This window comes from Malus domestica, chromosome 08, assembly GCF_042453785.1.
Source record: "Malus domestica chromosome 08, GDT2T_hap1".
NCBI classification, from domain to species: domain Eukaryota; kingdom Viridiplantae; phylum Streptophyta; class Magnoliopsida; order Rosales; family Rosaceae; genus Malus; species Malus domestica.
The window spans coordinates 18460028-18477633 of record NC_091668.1 but is presented as its reverse complement, the minus strand read 5'-3'; the positions used below and the strand labels follow the sequence as shown (position 1 = coordinate 18477633).

General features: G+C 39.2%; 2 protein-coding genes across 3 annotated transcripts; one reads left to right on the top strand and one right to left on the bottom strand.

Moving 5' to 3' along the window:
• The first annotated feature begins 3618 nt into the window (after positions 1-3618).
• On the top strand, positions 3619-7382 carry LOC103441543 (replication factor C subunit 3). The gene is made up of 9 exons (XM_008380222.4): positions 3619-4268; positions 4696-4912; positions 5134-5222; positions 5314-5473; positions 6016-6097; positions 6370-6499; positions 6591-6654; positions 6734-6802; positions 7112-7382. The coding sequence occupies exons 1-9, from the start codon at positions 4079-4081 to the stop codon at positions 7209-7211; spliced, it is 1101 nt and encodes a 366-aa protein (XP_008378444.1). The 5' UTR covers positions 3619-4078; the 3' UTR covers positions 7212-7382.
• A 121-nt stretch (positions 7383-7503) lies between these two features.
• On the bottom strand, positions 7504-16989 carry LOC103441541 (protein CELLULOSE SYNTHASE INTERACTIVE 3-like). Of its 2 annotated transcripts, XR_530272.4 has the most exons (9): positions 16803-16989; positions 16295-16508; positions 15779-15877; positions 12464-15530; positions 9815-12359; positions 9201-9655; positions 8249-8365; positions 7731-7976; positions 7504-7633 (listed from the first exon to the last, which is right to left on the bottom strand). XR_530272.4 is itself a non-coding variant. In XM_008380221.4 (8 exons), exons 3-8 carry the CDS (start codon positions 15838-15840, stop codon positions 7815-7817), a joined length of 6408 nt encoding a protein of 2135 aa, XP_008378443.3. In that variant the 5' UTR covers positions 15841-15877; positions 16295-16508; positions 16803-16989; the 3' UTR covers positions 7504-7814. The 2 variants fall into 2 exon arrangements, 1 of the variants encoding a protein (XP_008378443.3); XM_008380221.4 differs by having other exon boundaries at positions 7504-7976.
• Between the last annotated feature and the right edge of the window lie 617 nt (positions 16990-17606).

Genomic DNA, 17606 nt, shown 5'->3' with positions numbered 1-17606 from the left:
TTCAATCTCAATCATTACTTTGAACCCTAGTCATCCTCCACCTCTCGTGTTCCAGAATCAGTCCACTTCATCGGTCCCAACTCCCTCCCTCCCGACTCCAAGTTCCAACTCTCAAACTCCATCGTCTTCTCGACGACATCACCCATCCAGCCTCACCGACGTCGTGACCCACAATGGCACCACGCCACCACCTATCCAACCATCCTTCTTGACGACATCCTAGAGAACCCAAGTCCCATAACCATGACCGCTTGATTTTCTTCTCTTCGACAACACCAAGTCGTCGCGACCACCATCACACCATCACCGTCGTTGAGGATGTTGCTACCAGCCATCATCCCTAAAAAATTTAGGTAATTTTGAATTAGGGTTTTGTTATTAATGTGAATTTTTGGTGTAGGGATTTTAGGGTTTTTAAATTAGGATTGATCATTGATCTGTTGGCAAAATCCCCTAAATTTTCTGGTGTAGGGAATTTCATGCAATTCCCTCTGCCTCTGAGATAGAATCAAATAAATGGCGGCGGTGGAAGTTCACAAGTTCGCTCGATGCATTACTTGCCATGCTTGGAGTCGTGATCGCTCCAGTAATGTTTCCCACTCTTTCTTATTCTTCTTCTTATTCTGTTTGGTTGTTAGGAAAATATGGGGTAGACAATAGGAAAATAAGCATTTAGTTTCTTCAAATTGCTTTTTCTTTTTGCAATTACGTATTTTAATGCTTTTATGTTTGTGGGTACGTGTTAGGAAATTGGAAAGCTTAGAGCTTGGAAACAATATAGTTATTGAGCTAATGTGAAGATTTTGGGTTGAATATTTTGGTTCCATTTTTCTATTTGCACTTAGACAAACAGAGGATTGGGGTTAATTATTATGATGTGAGCTTCTATCTTTTCTGCTTATGCTTTATATGTAGATATACACGTACATATACATATAGCTTGCATCTGAAAAGGTAATGTTTTAAAGAACTATGGTAATCAATGACCCAATGGGTATTATTGTCTAGTTTCTGGTCTCTGAAAAATTGGAAATTTTGATGGTGCTTCAGACTATGATGGTTGTGAGCATAGGTTTTAGTTGTGATCAATGTATTTTTGTATTTGCAGTGTTGTAATTTGATAATTCCGATTGTCTTGCAATGCTGGCATTTTGTCCGAACAACAATGAAGTTCACATCTATGCTCAATTTGTGCAAAATCCGCACACTGCAGTGTGCACTGGTACTGGTAGTGAATCTGTGCAAATTTTAGTGTTTAAAAAAAAAAAAAAAAAAAAAAACAAAGGACCCGTGAACCTGGCCCGTTTCAACCGGGGCGAGTTAGGCCCGGTTCCTATATTAGAATATGCTATCCCCGACCCGGCTCGTGCCCACCCCTAATTCAAGCTGAGTGAGAGCTAGACATCATATTTTGTACAAAATAGTTCTATTGAGCAGTGTTTTAAAAAACTTGCCTCGGGCGCACCTAGGTAGCCTTGGAGGCTGGGGGGCTGGATTTTAGCCTTTGTTTTGTAGGGGTAGGGGTAGGGTGGCATTAGGGTGCCCCTAGGCGTTCAACTTGGGCCTTTTTTTCCTTCAAAATTCATGTCTGCTTCTAAAATGTAGGAGACTGATCTAATTTAAACGAAGAAGAAAGAGAGAGTTTCTCTCTCCAAATCCTACGTGACAAAGTCTAACTTTAACTCTTTTCTATGTTTTTTTGTTTTTATTTAATTGTTGCTCATTCAGATTCTGCCACCTAGCATTTTGATTAGCAAAGTTTCATTTCTCTTCAAATTCCCCATAATCGCTCCACCGAGCCTTTATTTTCCTTTAAATTTCATATAACAATTGCTCCACTAAGCCATTATTTCCTTTTAAATTCCTTATAATTTATCTACTCAGCCTTTATTTCATTTTAAATTCCATATAATTTCTCCACTCAACCTTTATTTCTTTTTGAATTTCCCTATAATTGTGACATTCATCCTTTATTTTCCTTGAAATTCTCTATTATAATTGTGACCACTTACCCTAATTTCTCTTAAAATTATCTATAATTGCTTACAATAAAATAAATAATTACAACATTTTAACACTTTGTGACATAGTTTCTAAGCACAACTAGACTTAGTAATGAAGAGATAATATTATCTTTGATTTTTTTTGAAAAGAATTATCTTTGATTTAGTTATAATTATCTTTGTTTTACAAAGTATTATATTTTATAAATATATATTAAAATTTTAGGTACTGTGAGCCTTCGCCTCACCTCTAGACGAGGCTATTCATCCTTTTAATACTTTGCTATTGAGTTGCCTTCATCTAACTGGAGCCGAATTCGATAGAGTAAACATGGAATCTCTCTAGATGGAGGAATTCTTATCTATAGGGCGAGTTAAGAAGTTGAGTACGAGTATCTCCTTGGGAGCCTCGAGTGGCTCGACGAGGCCAACCAGCTTCGCATCAAGGACGACTCTCTCCCAAATGTGCCCCATGTCCATTGTGCTCGTCCCTATCAAGTTTGCCAACTGCAGGCTCCTCTTCTTTGTGTTTTGCCTAATCCCCCACTTTTGGTAAAACCTTTCTTTCTTCGGCACTTTCTTGGCTAACATTTTTCTCTCACGCTTAAGAGCCTCCATGCTGTTTTCGATTACAAATTTAAAAAAAAAGGGGGAGATCTCTAACTTAAATTTATAATTATCATAAATTTAAAATTGTGATTATAATTCCATATGAAGTCTAAATTTCGGTTAGTTTTCTAAATTTCCCAAAATGTTGTAGTAGTAATAGTAGGTTAGAAAAAGTGAGTATGATACCAATATATTAAATTTATATAGGAACCATACTTTTACAGTGTGTTTGAAAATTTGAGTGTAATACCAATTTATTGAAATCATGGGTCCAATACATCAATTTCATGCGTGGAGTAACAATATATTAAACTCACAGTGTTATAGAAATAAAACTTGGGATGCTTGATTCTTATAATGTAGTATTTAGTGATTAATAAAATTAAAATATGCTATGGCGCTTTAATTTTTTTTTAGTCCATCGATATTTTTACACTAAAGAGATGAGGAGTTCAGGTAAGCCACATAGTGGGCAGCCTAATTTGGTATCAAATTCGCCATTCACGAGATTCGAATATAAGATATCTCACTTCTAAGTGAAGAGGAATACCATCAAGACCTTAGTACTGAGTGACGGCGCTTTAATTAAATCTCATCAAACAACTAATTATTTAAGAGTATTGATATTCCCACCCCAGTATCTTATTTTTCCACCCACCATTTAATAAAAATGTTAATGACATGCGTTATCCTTTTAAAAGAAGACTTCTAAATCCATATTTAATTAATTACAAAAATTCAAAAAAATAAAAAATAAAATAATAAATAAATAATGGTGTGAGGGGTGTGATATCTGCATTGGATAGAGGCTAGGAAAGATTTGGGCTACAATCGGCATAAAGGTTGGAGGAAGGAATGGTGTGTGTTAGATGGAGGCGAGAAACTTCAATGGAGCCTCTGCGGTGCGACGGTAGGTGTGAATACTGGGCATTTGGAGGGGGGGGGCGGGTGGTAGGGAATATTGGTGTAAATAAAGGGTGGGGATTTGGAAAGAGATTTTTTCGGTGGGGGGGGGGGGGTGTGTGTGTGAAGGCGATGAGTTTAAGGACAAGCGTGAAGGAGATGATAAATGTCAAGGCTTGCATTTTCTTTCAGTTTTTTTTTTATTTATTTAAATATTATTTAAAGATATATTAGAGATGTATTAGGGTTATTTTGAGAATAACGATGGTTGGGAAAATAATATTTTACTTTTTTTATTTTTTATAGTTGATGAGATTATCATGTGAGTGGGAAAATATGATATTGAGGTGGGTCTAGTAGTACTCTTATTTATTTAACTTACTAAAACTATTGATTTTTTCAAAAATAAAAAATAAAAAATAAACAAAAGTTTATTTATTTATTTATAATAAATTGTAGAAAGGGTATCCCGCTCTCAAAAATCAAGTTGGCGCCATTGCTGGGATCACTGAAACCCTCGATTCTCGCTGAGAGCAGCTAAGCAGTCGACTCTAGTCCCTACCATGGCGGAGCCAATCACTCTCATGGACATCGACGACGATGACAACCCATCTGTACAACCCAACAACAAAGGCAAAAACGTCGTCGTCTCCGCCGCCGCCCCTTCCCACGGCAAAGCCACGCCGTGGGTCGAGAAGTACCGCCCTCAATCCCTCGCGGACGTCGCTGCTCACCGCGACATTGTCGACACCAGTAAGCAATTCCTTCTCCCCTTGATTGGTGGTATCAAGTGTTGGATTTTCTAGGGTTTATGTTGATTTTGCTTGTTGGGTTTCTCTCTATTATAATTAGTTGCTGTAGTGTTTGTTTGGTGAGAAAATCTGGGAATAAAAGATGTTCATTTGTGTGTATATATTCGTATGTATATATAATTTCAGAGATGGAGAAATTAGAGAAAAGCAGCACAGTTTCCCATTTGTTTTTCCCCTTGCTCACCACGAATGTAAAGAGATCCTAGGGGTTTGGCTTGATTTTCCTAATGTTTCGATTTTCGGCATGAGCTGCAGCAATTATAAGGAGCATAATTTTGGTTAATCTTAATGCTTATAAGTAGTTGTCATTCATTTTAATTGTTTAGTTATCCATTAATTCAATGTGTTTTTGTGGCGGGGTTGCATAGTTGATAGGCTTACTAGTGAGAACAGATTGCCGCACCTCCTACTATATGGCCCTCCTGGTACTGGCAAAACTTCAACTATTCTTGCTGTGGCACGCAAGCTCTATGGAGTGCAGTACCACAATATGATTCTGGAGTTGAATGCATCCGATGACAGGGGGATCAATGTTGTGCGACAACAGATTCAAGATTTTGCTAGCACGCAGAGTTTCTCGTTTGGGTAAGACTTTGATTTGTGCCTGTCATTTGTTAATTTATATTTTGGTGATTTCTGGTTGTTTTCCAGCCTTATGAATATATCTCCTTTCTGAAAGATTATAAGATTTCAGACAACCAACGATGGCTAAACATTGTGATGTTATTTGATGTTAGTTTCTGCAAGTTATTATGTCTAACGTTTAGCTGTGTGATCAAGCTTATAGGCCGTTTATGTCTGTTCAGGGGTGATAGTGCAAAGTCATCTGTAAAAATGGTATTGCTGGATGAGGCGGATGCTATGACAAAGGATGCTCAATTTGCTTTGCGAAGGGGTATGAATTGTTTGATTAGATTTTTGTCGGTTTCAACTTCCCAAATATCTCACTGATTCGTTTTTCTAATATACTTTTGCGTTTGGTACAGTGATTGAGAAATACACAAAGAATACTAGGTTTTCACTAATTTGTAATCATGTCAACAAGATCATTCCAGCATTACAATCACGATGTACTCGTTTCCGATTTGCTCCACTTGAGGAGTTTCATGTCTCAGAGAGACTCAAACATGTTATAGAAGCTGAAGGGTAAGTACTGTTCTTTTACTCACATTTTTTTGGGTGCGTTGATCGTGCATTATGTAGATGTTGCCTTTTATGTTTTCCTATAGAGGATGAAAATTAAATTCTGTAAAATCACCCTTTCTGTGAACTAAAATGTAAGCAAGGTTCTTCTCTGTTGAGGTTAACTATTACCCATTTTGTCAGTGTCAAGTTTAAAGTGGGAAAAAGGTTTAGTACTTTTTTGGCTTACTCATTGTTCAACAAGGTCATGCTAGAGGGGATTTTTTTTTGCATTAAATGCTTCCAAGATTTGTGAAAGATTCTAAAGATGTGATTCAGTAATTTCAAACAAGAAAACGTTGTTGCCTAGCCGGGTAGGGAGATTCTCCTACCCCTTGTTATAATATATAGTTGAAAATAAAGTGGAAAACTACTCTTCAAAATCAAGCCCAAAAAACGATCCTTTTGTTAAGGCAAATATAGTTATATAAATGTGCTTCAACAGCAAACGTTATGGTTGTATGTCAGAAATATATTGACAAGTTGAGATTTATTGATTGGATTAGGCTTGATGTGCCTGCGAGTGGCTTAGCGGCAGTTATACGGCTTAGCAATGGTGACATGAGAAGGGCTCTGAACATTTTGCAGGTTAAAGATCTCTACTCAGATGTTACTTGTCTGTGCATTTGTCTATTCATCTTTCTCTTTTGCTGTGCAAAATCTGTTTGTGTGGCAATGTATCGATTCATAAAACGACAGGTTAGGGAAATGACATTTTTCCTTGTAATATGTAAAAATTTTATGAAATCCTTTATTCCTTAATTAGTAATAGCAGAAACTCAAATTACCTGCGGTATGACTACCCTTAAATTTGTTTTTTCATGATTATGTTAACGTCATTCCTATTTCAATATACGCAGTCAACTCATATGGCTTCACAGCAGATAACTGAAGAAGCGGTATATCTTTGCACAGGAAATCCATTGCCCAAAGATATTGAGCAAATATCTTACTGGCTTTTGAACGAATCATTTGCTGAGAGTTTCAAACGTATTCAACTATCTTATTTGTTTACGTATTTGTAATTATATTGTCAGAGGGAAAAGTTCTTTAGTGTTTTCTATTTTTCACTTGATTGCAGGAATATCTGACATGAAAGCAAGAAAAGGGTTGGCTTTGATAGATATTGTAAGAGAAGTGACCATGTAAGTGTTACACATTTTTCTACATTTTCTCTTGGCATTTTGTTTGCTTCGTCTCACCCACACTGCTTTCTTTGAACAGGTTCGTTTTTAAGATTATGATGCCCGCAGAAGTTCGAGTTAAATTGATTAATGATTTAGCTGACATAGAGTATGTGTCTCCGTCTTATCCTCTTTTCATTTTCTTATTGTTTTCTTCATTCTGGACCATACAAATTAGGCAGCCGAGATTATTGCAACGTGGTAATGGCGATACTTGGTCACAGTATATAATAAACGATAGTGCATCAATTTGCTTCAAAAAAGGGAGAGGGAGGTAGTGCATATGCGGAAATTGCTTGCCAATATATGATACCGAAGATTGTAAATTTGTTCAATATGCAAATTGAGTATGCGTTAAAGTTGGAACTGGCTGATCCGAATTTAACACTAATCTGTGAGAGTTATTTAACATTTGCAGGTACAGGTTGACGTTTGGGTGCAATGATAAGTTGCAACTCGGATCACTGATAGCCACCTTCACAAAAGCTCGATCTGCACTTGTTGCTGCTGCGAAGTAGTTGTGTTGTGCTCGTTTAATTTGCGGGTTTTGCTTCATGTTGGGAATGTACTTATGAGACAGATACTGTTGGTTCATTACACCGGTAATGCACGGGTTGAGAGGATGTCAAGATGTTATGTAAGCCTTACGTTTAGTTTTGAAACCTCAATAGAATCTGGACATGAATGAGCGTCCCAGTCCCGTCCACGACTCTAACAACTCGAACTAGAGAGATTAATCAACGACCAACTAATTCTCGATGTGTGCAAGGCAGGACTTGTACAATGAAAAGCTTTCCCGACTTTGTAGGATTTTCAAACGTCGATCATTTTCGAATCTTCAAATTGCTAGCACCTACAGACTGACCTGTACAAACTTCCCTTGAACTTTTAGATTCCCTTGAAACGTGGGAATGCATTTCCACTCTATCAAATCCGCAACCTAATAAATGTAATTTACAATTACCTGAAGCAGCTTAAAATTTCAAAGGACAAAACTGGACCTTTAAACACACAAAAATAATTACAAGCAAGCCGACCTCCTTTTACCCGTTCGGATAATCAATCCGGCGTTCTCAGCTTTACGAGGAGGAGACTGCACCGCACCTGACTCTTATACTCGTTCAAGTTTCTTCGTCGGCCATTCTGTTGGACCAGATAATCTCGATTTCTAGTGTACGGGAAGACCCATCTTTGTTGCTGTCATGATTTAGACTGAATAATCCACTGTATACTCCTTCACTCACAACTTTGTCAATTTGGATCGTCACTCTTCCCAGCGTTGTCTGAGAAATAAAAGAAAAACAAAAGGCTCGCCTACAACAATCACGAAATGAAACGCAAAAATGGGGGTGGGGGTGTGCCTAATCAGTGCAGAGTTATCGCCCTTTCACTATTGTTTGATGAGATTTAAACCCACCCTATTAAATCAAAAGCCTTACAGGAAACAAGAGCATCAAACTTTTTTTCATAGGTCAAGAGCATAAAGATTCATGATAATAACGAATGATCAACTTATCTGCTTGCGATTTGCAAATCTAAATAGAAAACTAATTACCTTTCCGAAGGTATTTTTGCTTTTGCAAATGATGTGGAGCTTTTGTCCCTTTGGAGGCACATCAAATGCCCACGTAAAGCTTTCTTTCCATTCTGGAGAGGTACTGTGGCTCACTACCTATTGGCGAAACAACATTTTAGTATAACATAAAGCTATAAACGTAGAGAGGATATAAAACATCATGACTTATATGCACAACATGAAACTTCTTTATTAAAGCATTTGAAACAACAGACTTGCAGTCAAATGCACTATGCTCACTCTTCCTATTTATATATAGACAAATAAAATAAAAAATTTGGTTAAAAGAATAATAATTATTGGTAAATCTTCACAAAACCAATATAAGATAGGGAACTTGCAGGCATCGCTATGTTATCAAAATTCTATTGCACATTTAGACGCAGTAAAGTCATTGCAGAAGCAATAATATAATTTATTTTCATAGAAAATCAGTGCTAATCCCTTCAGAGCCACCCCCCGGCAGGGGCCTGGTAATTATCCATTATCCAGTATTTACGGGATTAGGGCCACCATGTGGCCCTAGGATTTGTCAGGTGCTCTAAAGAGGCTTCAATCGTGCATCATAAACAGAGGAAAAGAATGAAAAGAAAACTTCGGCCAGGAGTAAACAATCAATTTCTCTATTAAGAATAAAGATTTAATCATCCATGAAGGTTATTTTTTATTTTTATTTTTGAAACTAGTGTATCCGAGTCTTTGACCAGACTAATCACTAGGCCCCTGCTTGACCCCACAACATTTGGGGAGTGTGAAACTCTAGCATGTGCTAGGTGGGTACCGTGGGAGACAGTCGAACCCCAGACCACTTGGGAGCAAACCAAGGACCTGACCGCTAGACCAACAACTGTTAGGTATCATTCATGTAGGTTATGCAATACACAGTTTCTTTTTTTCATGTTGTACATAACTAGTCTTATGGAACCATTACCTTGGTTTGTCGAGGAGGGCCATTGCCTATTGTCAATCGACAAAAAGCATTTGTACCTCCCATGGCCTGTTTAAGGTTGTTCCCCCGCTTAATTGTAACAGTCAAACAACCTGGTAAGCAATGCAACAGGCTGTCTGCTCTCTCTTGGAAACTTGGTGGACAGGTTTTCATGAGCATTTGTAGGATGGGAATGGCTTCGGCAGCAATCACAGCCTGAGACTTTGCAATATCTATTGGCATGGTTGACCAAGAATGTCTCAACAGGGAAAGGGTGTCCAAAACAACGTCCTGAGCCGTGTCACTACCAGATTTAAGAGCTCCAATCAGATTGGGAATGCAGAGAGTGGCTGCTTCAGAAATATGGAGCTTTGGGAAGTTGACGAATATCATATGTAAGGCTCTCAAGACCTCTTCATTAATAGTTGCTGAGGTCCACAACTCTCTCTCTAATGCAGCTGCAAGACACAGCATTGGATCCAATAAATCAACAGAAGAAAGAAAGAACGAAATAAATAAATAAATAAAGGGAGGTTGATGAATATCATACGTTAGTCTTTTAGTTTATAGGGGTAAATCAGCATTTGAAACCAAATAGCAATGCAGACATGAATTACCTGTCAAAGATCTTATAAGTTCATTTGATACATACTCTTGGAGTGTGTGATTAGAAAACAAGAATTTGATAAGCAATGCTGCCTGCCCAGCAGTTTCTGCATTCGGAGACAGTAGTAGTTCTTGAATAATCAGTATGCCCCCAGCTTCAGCAACAGCTCGCCTATTTGTTCGGCTGTTCATGACAAAGTTCTGCAATGCACAAATTGACACCATTTTCATCTCTTCTGTTGGTTGTTCTTCAAGCAAGCTTATCAATGCACGACATGCAGAAACAGAATCTCTAGCTCTCGCAAGCCCTTCATGTTGGGAAAGGTCTCCCAGAGCAAGAGCAGCAAGAAGTTTTCCAGACTGCGATTTGGTTTGTGGATCTAACAGATACTGCGATAGCGGTGCTATTGCATACTGAGAGACCTTCATTTGTCGTATCCTGACATTGTTAAATAGAGCTTCAAGTAATCTTCCAGAAGCTTCTTCACATTGATGAGACCGTAAAAGGTCCAACAAGGCTTCTATAGCACCACCATCAGTCATCTGTTCTGCACTTAAATTATCATTCCTTTCATGAACAAGTAACGCATTGAGGGCCACCGTGATGGTGCTATCCAGTGTTGAATGCAACATTTTAACAAGAACCACCACAGGAACCTTAAAATAGTATTCAGCGTTGAAGCGCAGAACATTTGAGAGAACTAAAGCAGCTGATTCCCACAGGGCATGAGGTGGCTGAGGGTCATCTTGAATAATAACCTTTCCAAGCTCAAAGATACCACCAGCATCAGCAACTGCCCTTGGCCAGCTTGTTGAGATTTTTTCCAGTGCCTTTACCGCTGTCTGCTGCAAGTTTAATATTCCAATTCCTGCAAGCTGAACAAGAGGAACAACTGCATTTTTTGTTGTAATATCTTGCTGAAAATGTTCTTGTGCAAGAAGATGAGATAGCAATTCTGTGCCAAGCTGCTGGATGGCTTGAGATGGGGATTCCAGAAATGAAATTAGAGGCTCGATCACTTGGCTAGGTGTAAGCTTTAAAGTTGCAAGGCTTTGTGGCTTCTCCAAAATATTTACCAGTGCTTGTAATGCACTGTGCTGTCCCCATAAATTGAAATCTGGACGTTGTAAAACTATAAAAAGAGGTTCTACAATTTGTGCAGCACCCAAACTTCTAGCAATTGCATTACTATTTGTTAAAATGCGGAACAATTCAGCCACGGAAGAGCATAATGAACTGGGTGCAGCAGGTAGTAGCTCAAGACATTTATCAATAATTCCAGCATTGACCATATCCAATTTGCATGGGGTCCGGTCTTTCCCCAACTTTATGAGAGAACAGACACTGGCCTCAATGAGCAGCATGCTTGTTCCAGAAACTAATCCAACAAGGAGATCCACAACATTATAGGCCATTGCAAGCTCCACCCGGTGTTCATCATCCAACAATTTTTCAAAAGCACAAACTCCAGCTTCTACAGCTGTAGTTGTATCAGAATGCATCAGTGATATAAGGGGCTCTACGCATTCTGAGGCAATTGCACTTGCTCTGACTTCGGTATTATCAAACAAAGTACAACAGAGTTGTGCAGCAATTCTCCTCAATTCCAAGGATGAAGCAGAAGACAGTATTTTGTACAAACTCTCCAGTGGATTTCCCTGCCCATCAGTAAAAAAAGCTGCTTTAGAAGAATTTCCTGAAGTCAACTTAATTAACGCAACAAGGGCAGCCTCTTGCTCACTCTCTGATGCAGCGTTAAGCATGTCAACCAATGGTTGAATAGACTGCCTTGCTAAATCAGAATCTCTGATGTTCTCAGCGTCAAATAGTTCATGAAGAGCTCTTGCAGCACTATATCTTGCAGTTCTTGACCCTAGACGCAGAACAGCTATGAGTTGATTCAAAGAACTAGCTGATGCTTCATAACGAATGATATCGGGATTGCTGAATAATATTCTGAATAATTCAGTTATTGTAGCTTCTGTGGAGTCTTGTGGGCTCAAAGAAAGGTACTTTGTCAGAGCATCCAGAGCTCCAGCTTCACCCATAATTAATTTATTTGTATCACTTCCATTGGCAATACGGGTCAAGAGTTTAACAGCAAATGGAGGGGCACCAGGCCGTTCTGGCATTGGTCTCAAGAGATCCACCAAGAGAGGTATAGACTTACGTGCTGTTGATCCAACTCTTACATCTTCAAAATAAAAAAGGTACTCCAAAACAACTTGATCAGGATTTCGTACCAGAGAAAACTCTTCTGACAAAGTAACGAGGTTAGGCACGTCGGACTCTATATAACCAATTAGGGTTATTAATCCAGCAACCGCACCTGAATTTGCAAGGGCAAGAATTATTCCTTTACTACCATTAGAAACAAGACTGGCCATTGACTGGGCAGCAAAGAACCTATCAATCATCTCATCTGATCTCAAAAGAAGAGCAAGTGAAGGAATGATGCACATTGTTACAGGTGACAGAACAACATTTGCATCTTCAAACAGAATAGCCAGGAGTAAGGCACTAATCCATATACCTTCCGTATCCTCATATTCTGCCTGTTCATAAAGATGACCAATCCAGTAAGCTACCAAAATTTATATTTCAACTATCTGTACCAAAAAGTATCTAAACATGAAACTACAAGCAGATTAATCTATACCTGTGGATTGGAAGTGTAACATGCAAGCTTGTCAGATAGAACCTCAAGACCACCGGCTTCCATAATTGTGAGTTTGCTCTTTGCATGAAAGGAACCAATTATGCATAGCAACCACAAGGCAACAGTACCCCCTAAGACAATGGCTGGATCAGGGACATCAAATTCGTCACCTTTGTGGAATGCAGTTCTTTCAATAAAACCCCTAGGAGTTCTGACTTCAATTTCTAGAGAGGAGCAGCTAGAATTTTGCTTCATCATGTCCACTAAAGCATACACTAACAGTTTTAAATATCCTGATACATCAAGTACTTCCATTGCCTTCTGTTTGTACTCTTTTGCTGCACAAATAAGTAACGCAGCTCCTCCAACTCTGATTTCTAGACTAGATGAGTTCATTACCCTGTTAGCTAGTGAACCAAGGGATCTTGATCTTTCAATCAATAGATCACCGAGCACAACTGGTTGCTCATCACAAAGCCTAGATAAAATTTCTATTGCCTTATCCTGAAGTGGGGGAGGCCCTTCAGCCAGGCAGCGAACAAGAGATTCTAAGCTTGATGGAACTTCAGCAAGGGCAGACCATGGACGGTAAGTGAAGTTCACGCCCTGTTTTGTTCTAGCCAAAAGAGCTACTACTTCTAAAGCATCCGCAGCATCAGTCCCAACCATATCCAATGCATTTAAGGAATCAACAATAGCAAGCATAGCAAAACAACACTGAGCATTTCCTGTGAGCACATAACCTACAGGAAAATGCTTCAGGAATTGACGAAGGGCACGGGATGCATTCTTCTTACCTTCTGAAGTTCCATCACCCAGTACTCTTATCAAAGCTGAAACAACATCTTCTGCCAGGGCTTCTGCAGCAATCTGGGGATCAGAGAGAAGATTGGCAAGTGCAGCAACTGCAGTTTCAGCAGCATCAATGGAAGAAGTTTTAGCCAGTCTGATGAGGGGCTTGACATCACCTTCTGCAAAATAAGACATCTTGCTTGTTGTTTTGGTCTTCATAGGGCGGGACAGAGCACCCAATGCTCGAGCTGACTGTGTTGCAACACCTTGTGTGTTGCTGGTCAATAGCTTCATGCAAGGATGCACGATCTCATCAGTTGCAAGAGTATCACAAATATCTTGTCTTGTGCTGAATAGATCAGCTAGGACAGACGCAGCATACTCTTGAGTTTCTTCATTTGATGAATTGAGGACCTGGACAAGAGACCTCAGCCCTTTATTAGCTGCTGAACCTTTATGCACAAGATCATTGTGTGACGCCATTATGAGAACATGACCCAATACCCTGATAGTATGGGCCTTCGAGCTTGGAGAGTCACCGAGGAGCAAAGCTAACAATTGATTAATGGTGGCAGAATCCGCTCTCGGGACAAGCTTTGTGAGTGCCTTAGCTGATGCTTCTTGTCCTCTTGACCCACCACTTTTTAAAAGCCATAAAAATGCTGGGATGGCTCCTGCACTTTCAACACATGCACGAATATCTTCACTGTGACAGCACAAATTCCACAACACATGAGCGGCATCCTCTTTTGCCTTCTGAGAACCCGTCTCTAATAACTGTACCAGAGGAGGAATCCCACCGGCAGCTGTAATAGCCCACTTGCTGTCATCAACTTGGTCAGCTAAGATGGCCAGCAACTGAACAGCATATTCTTGATGCTGCTCACTGGATAACCCCAACAATGAAATAAGTAACTGAATTCCTTCTCTCTTGCCAATGGACTCCCATATTCCAGTACCATCACAGCATAAGCTTGTCAAAGAGGGTATAAGATACTCTTGCACGTCAACGGCAGCCATTGTTATAAGTCCAATGAGTACCTTCTTTGCTTGTGCATGATTGAGCCAACTGGAGAGAGAGTTGTTGCCATATAGACTAGCCATGGCCTCAAGGACACGCTCTTGAACAAGCTTATTGTCCTGAGGCTTTAGCAGCATTACAAGAATATCCTCTATCTTTGTTACATTAACAGATTCCTGATCTGCACCAGAATTGTGCTCAAAGACCATCAGCGTGTATGCAAGAGCTCCAATTATATCAGCAACCGGGGCAGCTAGGCGAGGTGACTGTGACAGTTCTCCAAGATATAAAATTAAAGCAGACATCCCACCACATATATTTGCTAAAGCCCGTGTGGCATGGCCTTGAAGAGCCTGCCCACACTCACCTTGCATGCACTCTTTAGATGGAGCAACTATAGCCCCTATTAGAACTGAAAGACCATCTGCATTCACAATAGCTTTTTTAGCCCCAGTTGACTTTGAAGAAAGGGCTTCCAGAGCATCAGCAGCACTAGCACGGACAGAAACATCATTTTCCTGGCCCACAAGCTGAAGCAAAGCTTTGACAGCTCCAGAATCTATTACTTTAGGGATGCTATCGCTGAAAGCCAACATGAGACGGGCCAAGAGGGAGGCTGCATTGGACTGGGCAGCAGCATTGTCAGAAGACAGAAGACCCACAATGATATCAACTCCACCAGCCTCGAGTGTTGCTTTCCAGTAACCATCCTTGTCACCACAAAGATTTCTCAAAGCCCCTGTCACAAATCCCTCAACCACTTTGTCCTGCTTGCTCTTTGGATTGAGTTGATTCCACAAGTTTGGTACTACACCTTCTGTGATAAATATTTTGATGCCGACATGATCATCTGAAAGTCCACCTGAGGAAACTTCGTATATAGCTTCTGCTGCAGCCTTCCTAGCCTCAATTGATTCGGACTTCAAAAGTGAGAGTAAAGGGGGGATGCACCCGCCTAGAAGTACTTTAAGACGCAAGTCTTCATCTTTACACAGGACACTCAGAGTTGCAGCCACCTTAACTTTTGCCACAGGGGTGCCGTTCCTGAGAATGCTTATGAACAATGGCATTGCCTGGGAATGCGAACCAATAATTGTTCTTGCATCCTTTCTTGCTTTGGCAATACCTAGCAAACGTGCTGTAATAAGCTCTTTTTCTTGCAGTGAAGACATGCTGGCATGTAGTTGCTCAATAAATTGAGCAACTCTTGCCATTGTACCTTCTTCATCATCCATTGCTGGTTCATTTAAATCCCTGGGTGAAACATGAACTCATTTTAAAATCTTGCAAATGAATAATCAAAAATTGTCCAATTAAAAACTTTAAAGAGCCTAAAGTGGATTTGACTTCTGTCTCTCCAGCTTACTTTTAAAAATCGGGACAAAAATAAAAAACTTTAGGAGCACTCCAGTAAATTTATCAGTCAATCATTCATTTTCTGAACTACCAAGACTAATCTGTCACCACAGTTAAAGAGACCATGCAAATTGAACATTGCTAACCTAGACTGTGAAGTAGAAGACGATACGGGTTCTCGCGGTTTAGAGGAGGGAGCTTTTGACATTTGACTGTACACCACTTTCAGATTTCCCCTTAGCCACCTGAAAATCAAAATATTGTAATTGTTCATCGCATGAATCAACCTTATTGGGTGACTTGAAGCTGCAAATACTTAAACAATATTTTATAGAAACTATGGTAATGTTTTTTTGTGTTTTTTTATAAGGAAAATACATCTAATAGCTTTATCACAAACTAAAAACTACTGTAAGGTTTTTAGTTTATTTATACGTATTTTCGATATCTTCCTCCCTCTCCTCTCCTTCCTTCCATCTCTATTCCCTCTCTTTGATTTTTATCCCCAACAAAAAAACACAAAAAAGCACAAAAGGAAAATCATCATGGCCCTTAAAGATCACGATCGAATTTTTAGATTAAGGTACTTTACCCAACAAAAAATCTTCAAAAAGCAAATAAATATGTAACAAATACAACTTATGGAGATCAGAGCAAAATACCTGAGTCACCAATAAAGCAAATGTCGAAGAACTCCCCTCCTTCCGACTACCCTGAAACCCAGTTTCTCTGCCTAAGTAGCATCACAACATCAGTCCCTCAGCATCTAATCCCCAGCTTTCCCTCACCATTAACACTGTTCAAAAAGGTACAATGCTACAGTGCAATCCCACACAATGCAAGCTTCCTTCCCAGTCCAAATCAAACCCCAACACTCTGCACACCGAAAACCAATCCAAAATTGGGTGAAAAGATCCGATCTTTGGTGCCCACAAATCACAATTAGCAAAATTTACCAATTGAATCAACTAAATTCAGCACAAACAATGTAACAAATTGCAAATTTACACAACCACAAGAAATTATATACAATTAAGGACAAGTTCCGAGATCAGATCACAGCAGCATCACAGAATCTAGGGCAAGAAAAACGTCCGTTTGCAATCAAATTTGTACACAAATGTTCGAAACAAAATTGAGTAAAAAATTTAATTTCCGAAACAAAAATACCTGGAAATGGATTCAGTGTCGTCGAACGACCCGGGCGGAAGGGCTAGGCGGAAGAAGGAAGTAGCAGCAGACAGAGAGAAGGTGAGTGGAAATGGAGGGCTGACAGAGTGACAGAGGTAGAGAGAGAGTCTGATCTTTTCGTTTCCTTCCTTTCCATGTGGGTGTATTTTTGTTTGTTTTGTTTTTCTTTCTGTCTTTTCCCAATTTTTGGGTTTTCAATTTTTTATTTTTACTTGTTTAAAAAATTCTTTACTTATTTTTTTACTAAGAGCTGTGTTTGAGTACTACGTTTTAGAAATATTCATCTTTATTTGTAAATAAGAGATCGATTATTGCCAAAGATAAATTTGAACCACATTATTGCTAACGATTGTGAGACGTAGCTACTCTCTTACCCCCTTAGTGTAAAAATATTGTTTCTTCAGAAGAAACAAAAAACCTCATTAATGATTAACAAACTTTTATATATGTTATAATCAGAATTATTTAATGCTAGGTAACTCAGATTCGTAAATTATGTGATATGTCAGCTATAGGAAATAAATAATTTAATCGTCAACAACCATATCATATGTGCGACAGCCCGTCCCAGAAATTATTTATCGGAGGTGTGAAAAGTCAGAATTACCCCTGGACGTTGAGTTGTATTATTGGTTTAATTGTGTTTTTTGACCAATATTCTTAAATCCTAATTGTTTGGAACCAATTAGGATTAGAGTTTGGTGTATTGTGGGTTGTTGACTATTTTGGACCACACATCACTCCTCCATTCTCTCTCTCTCACTCTCGTGCACACTCTCTCTC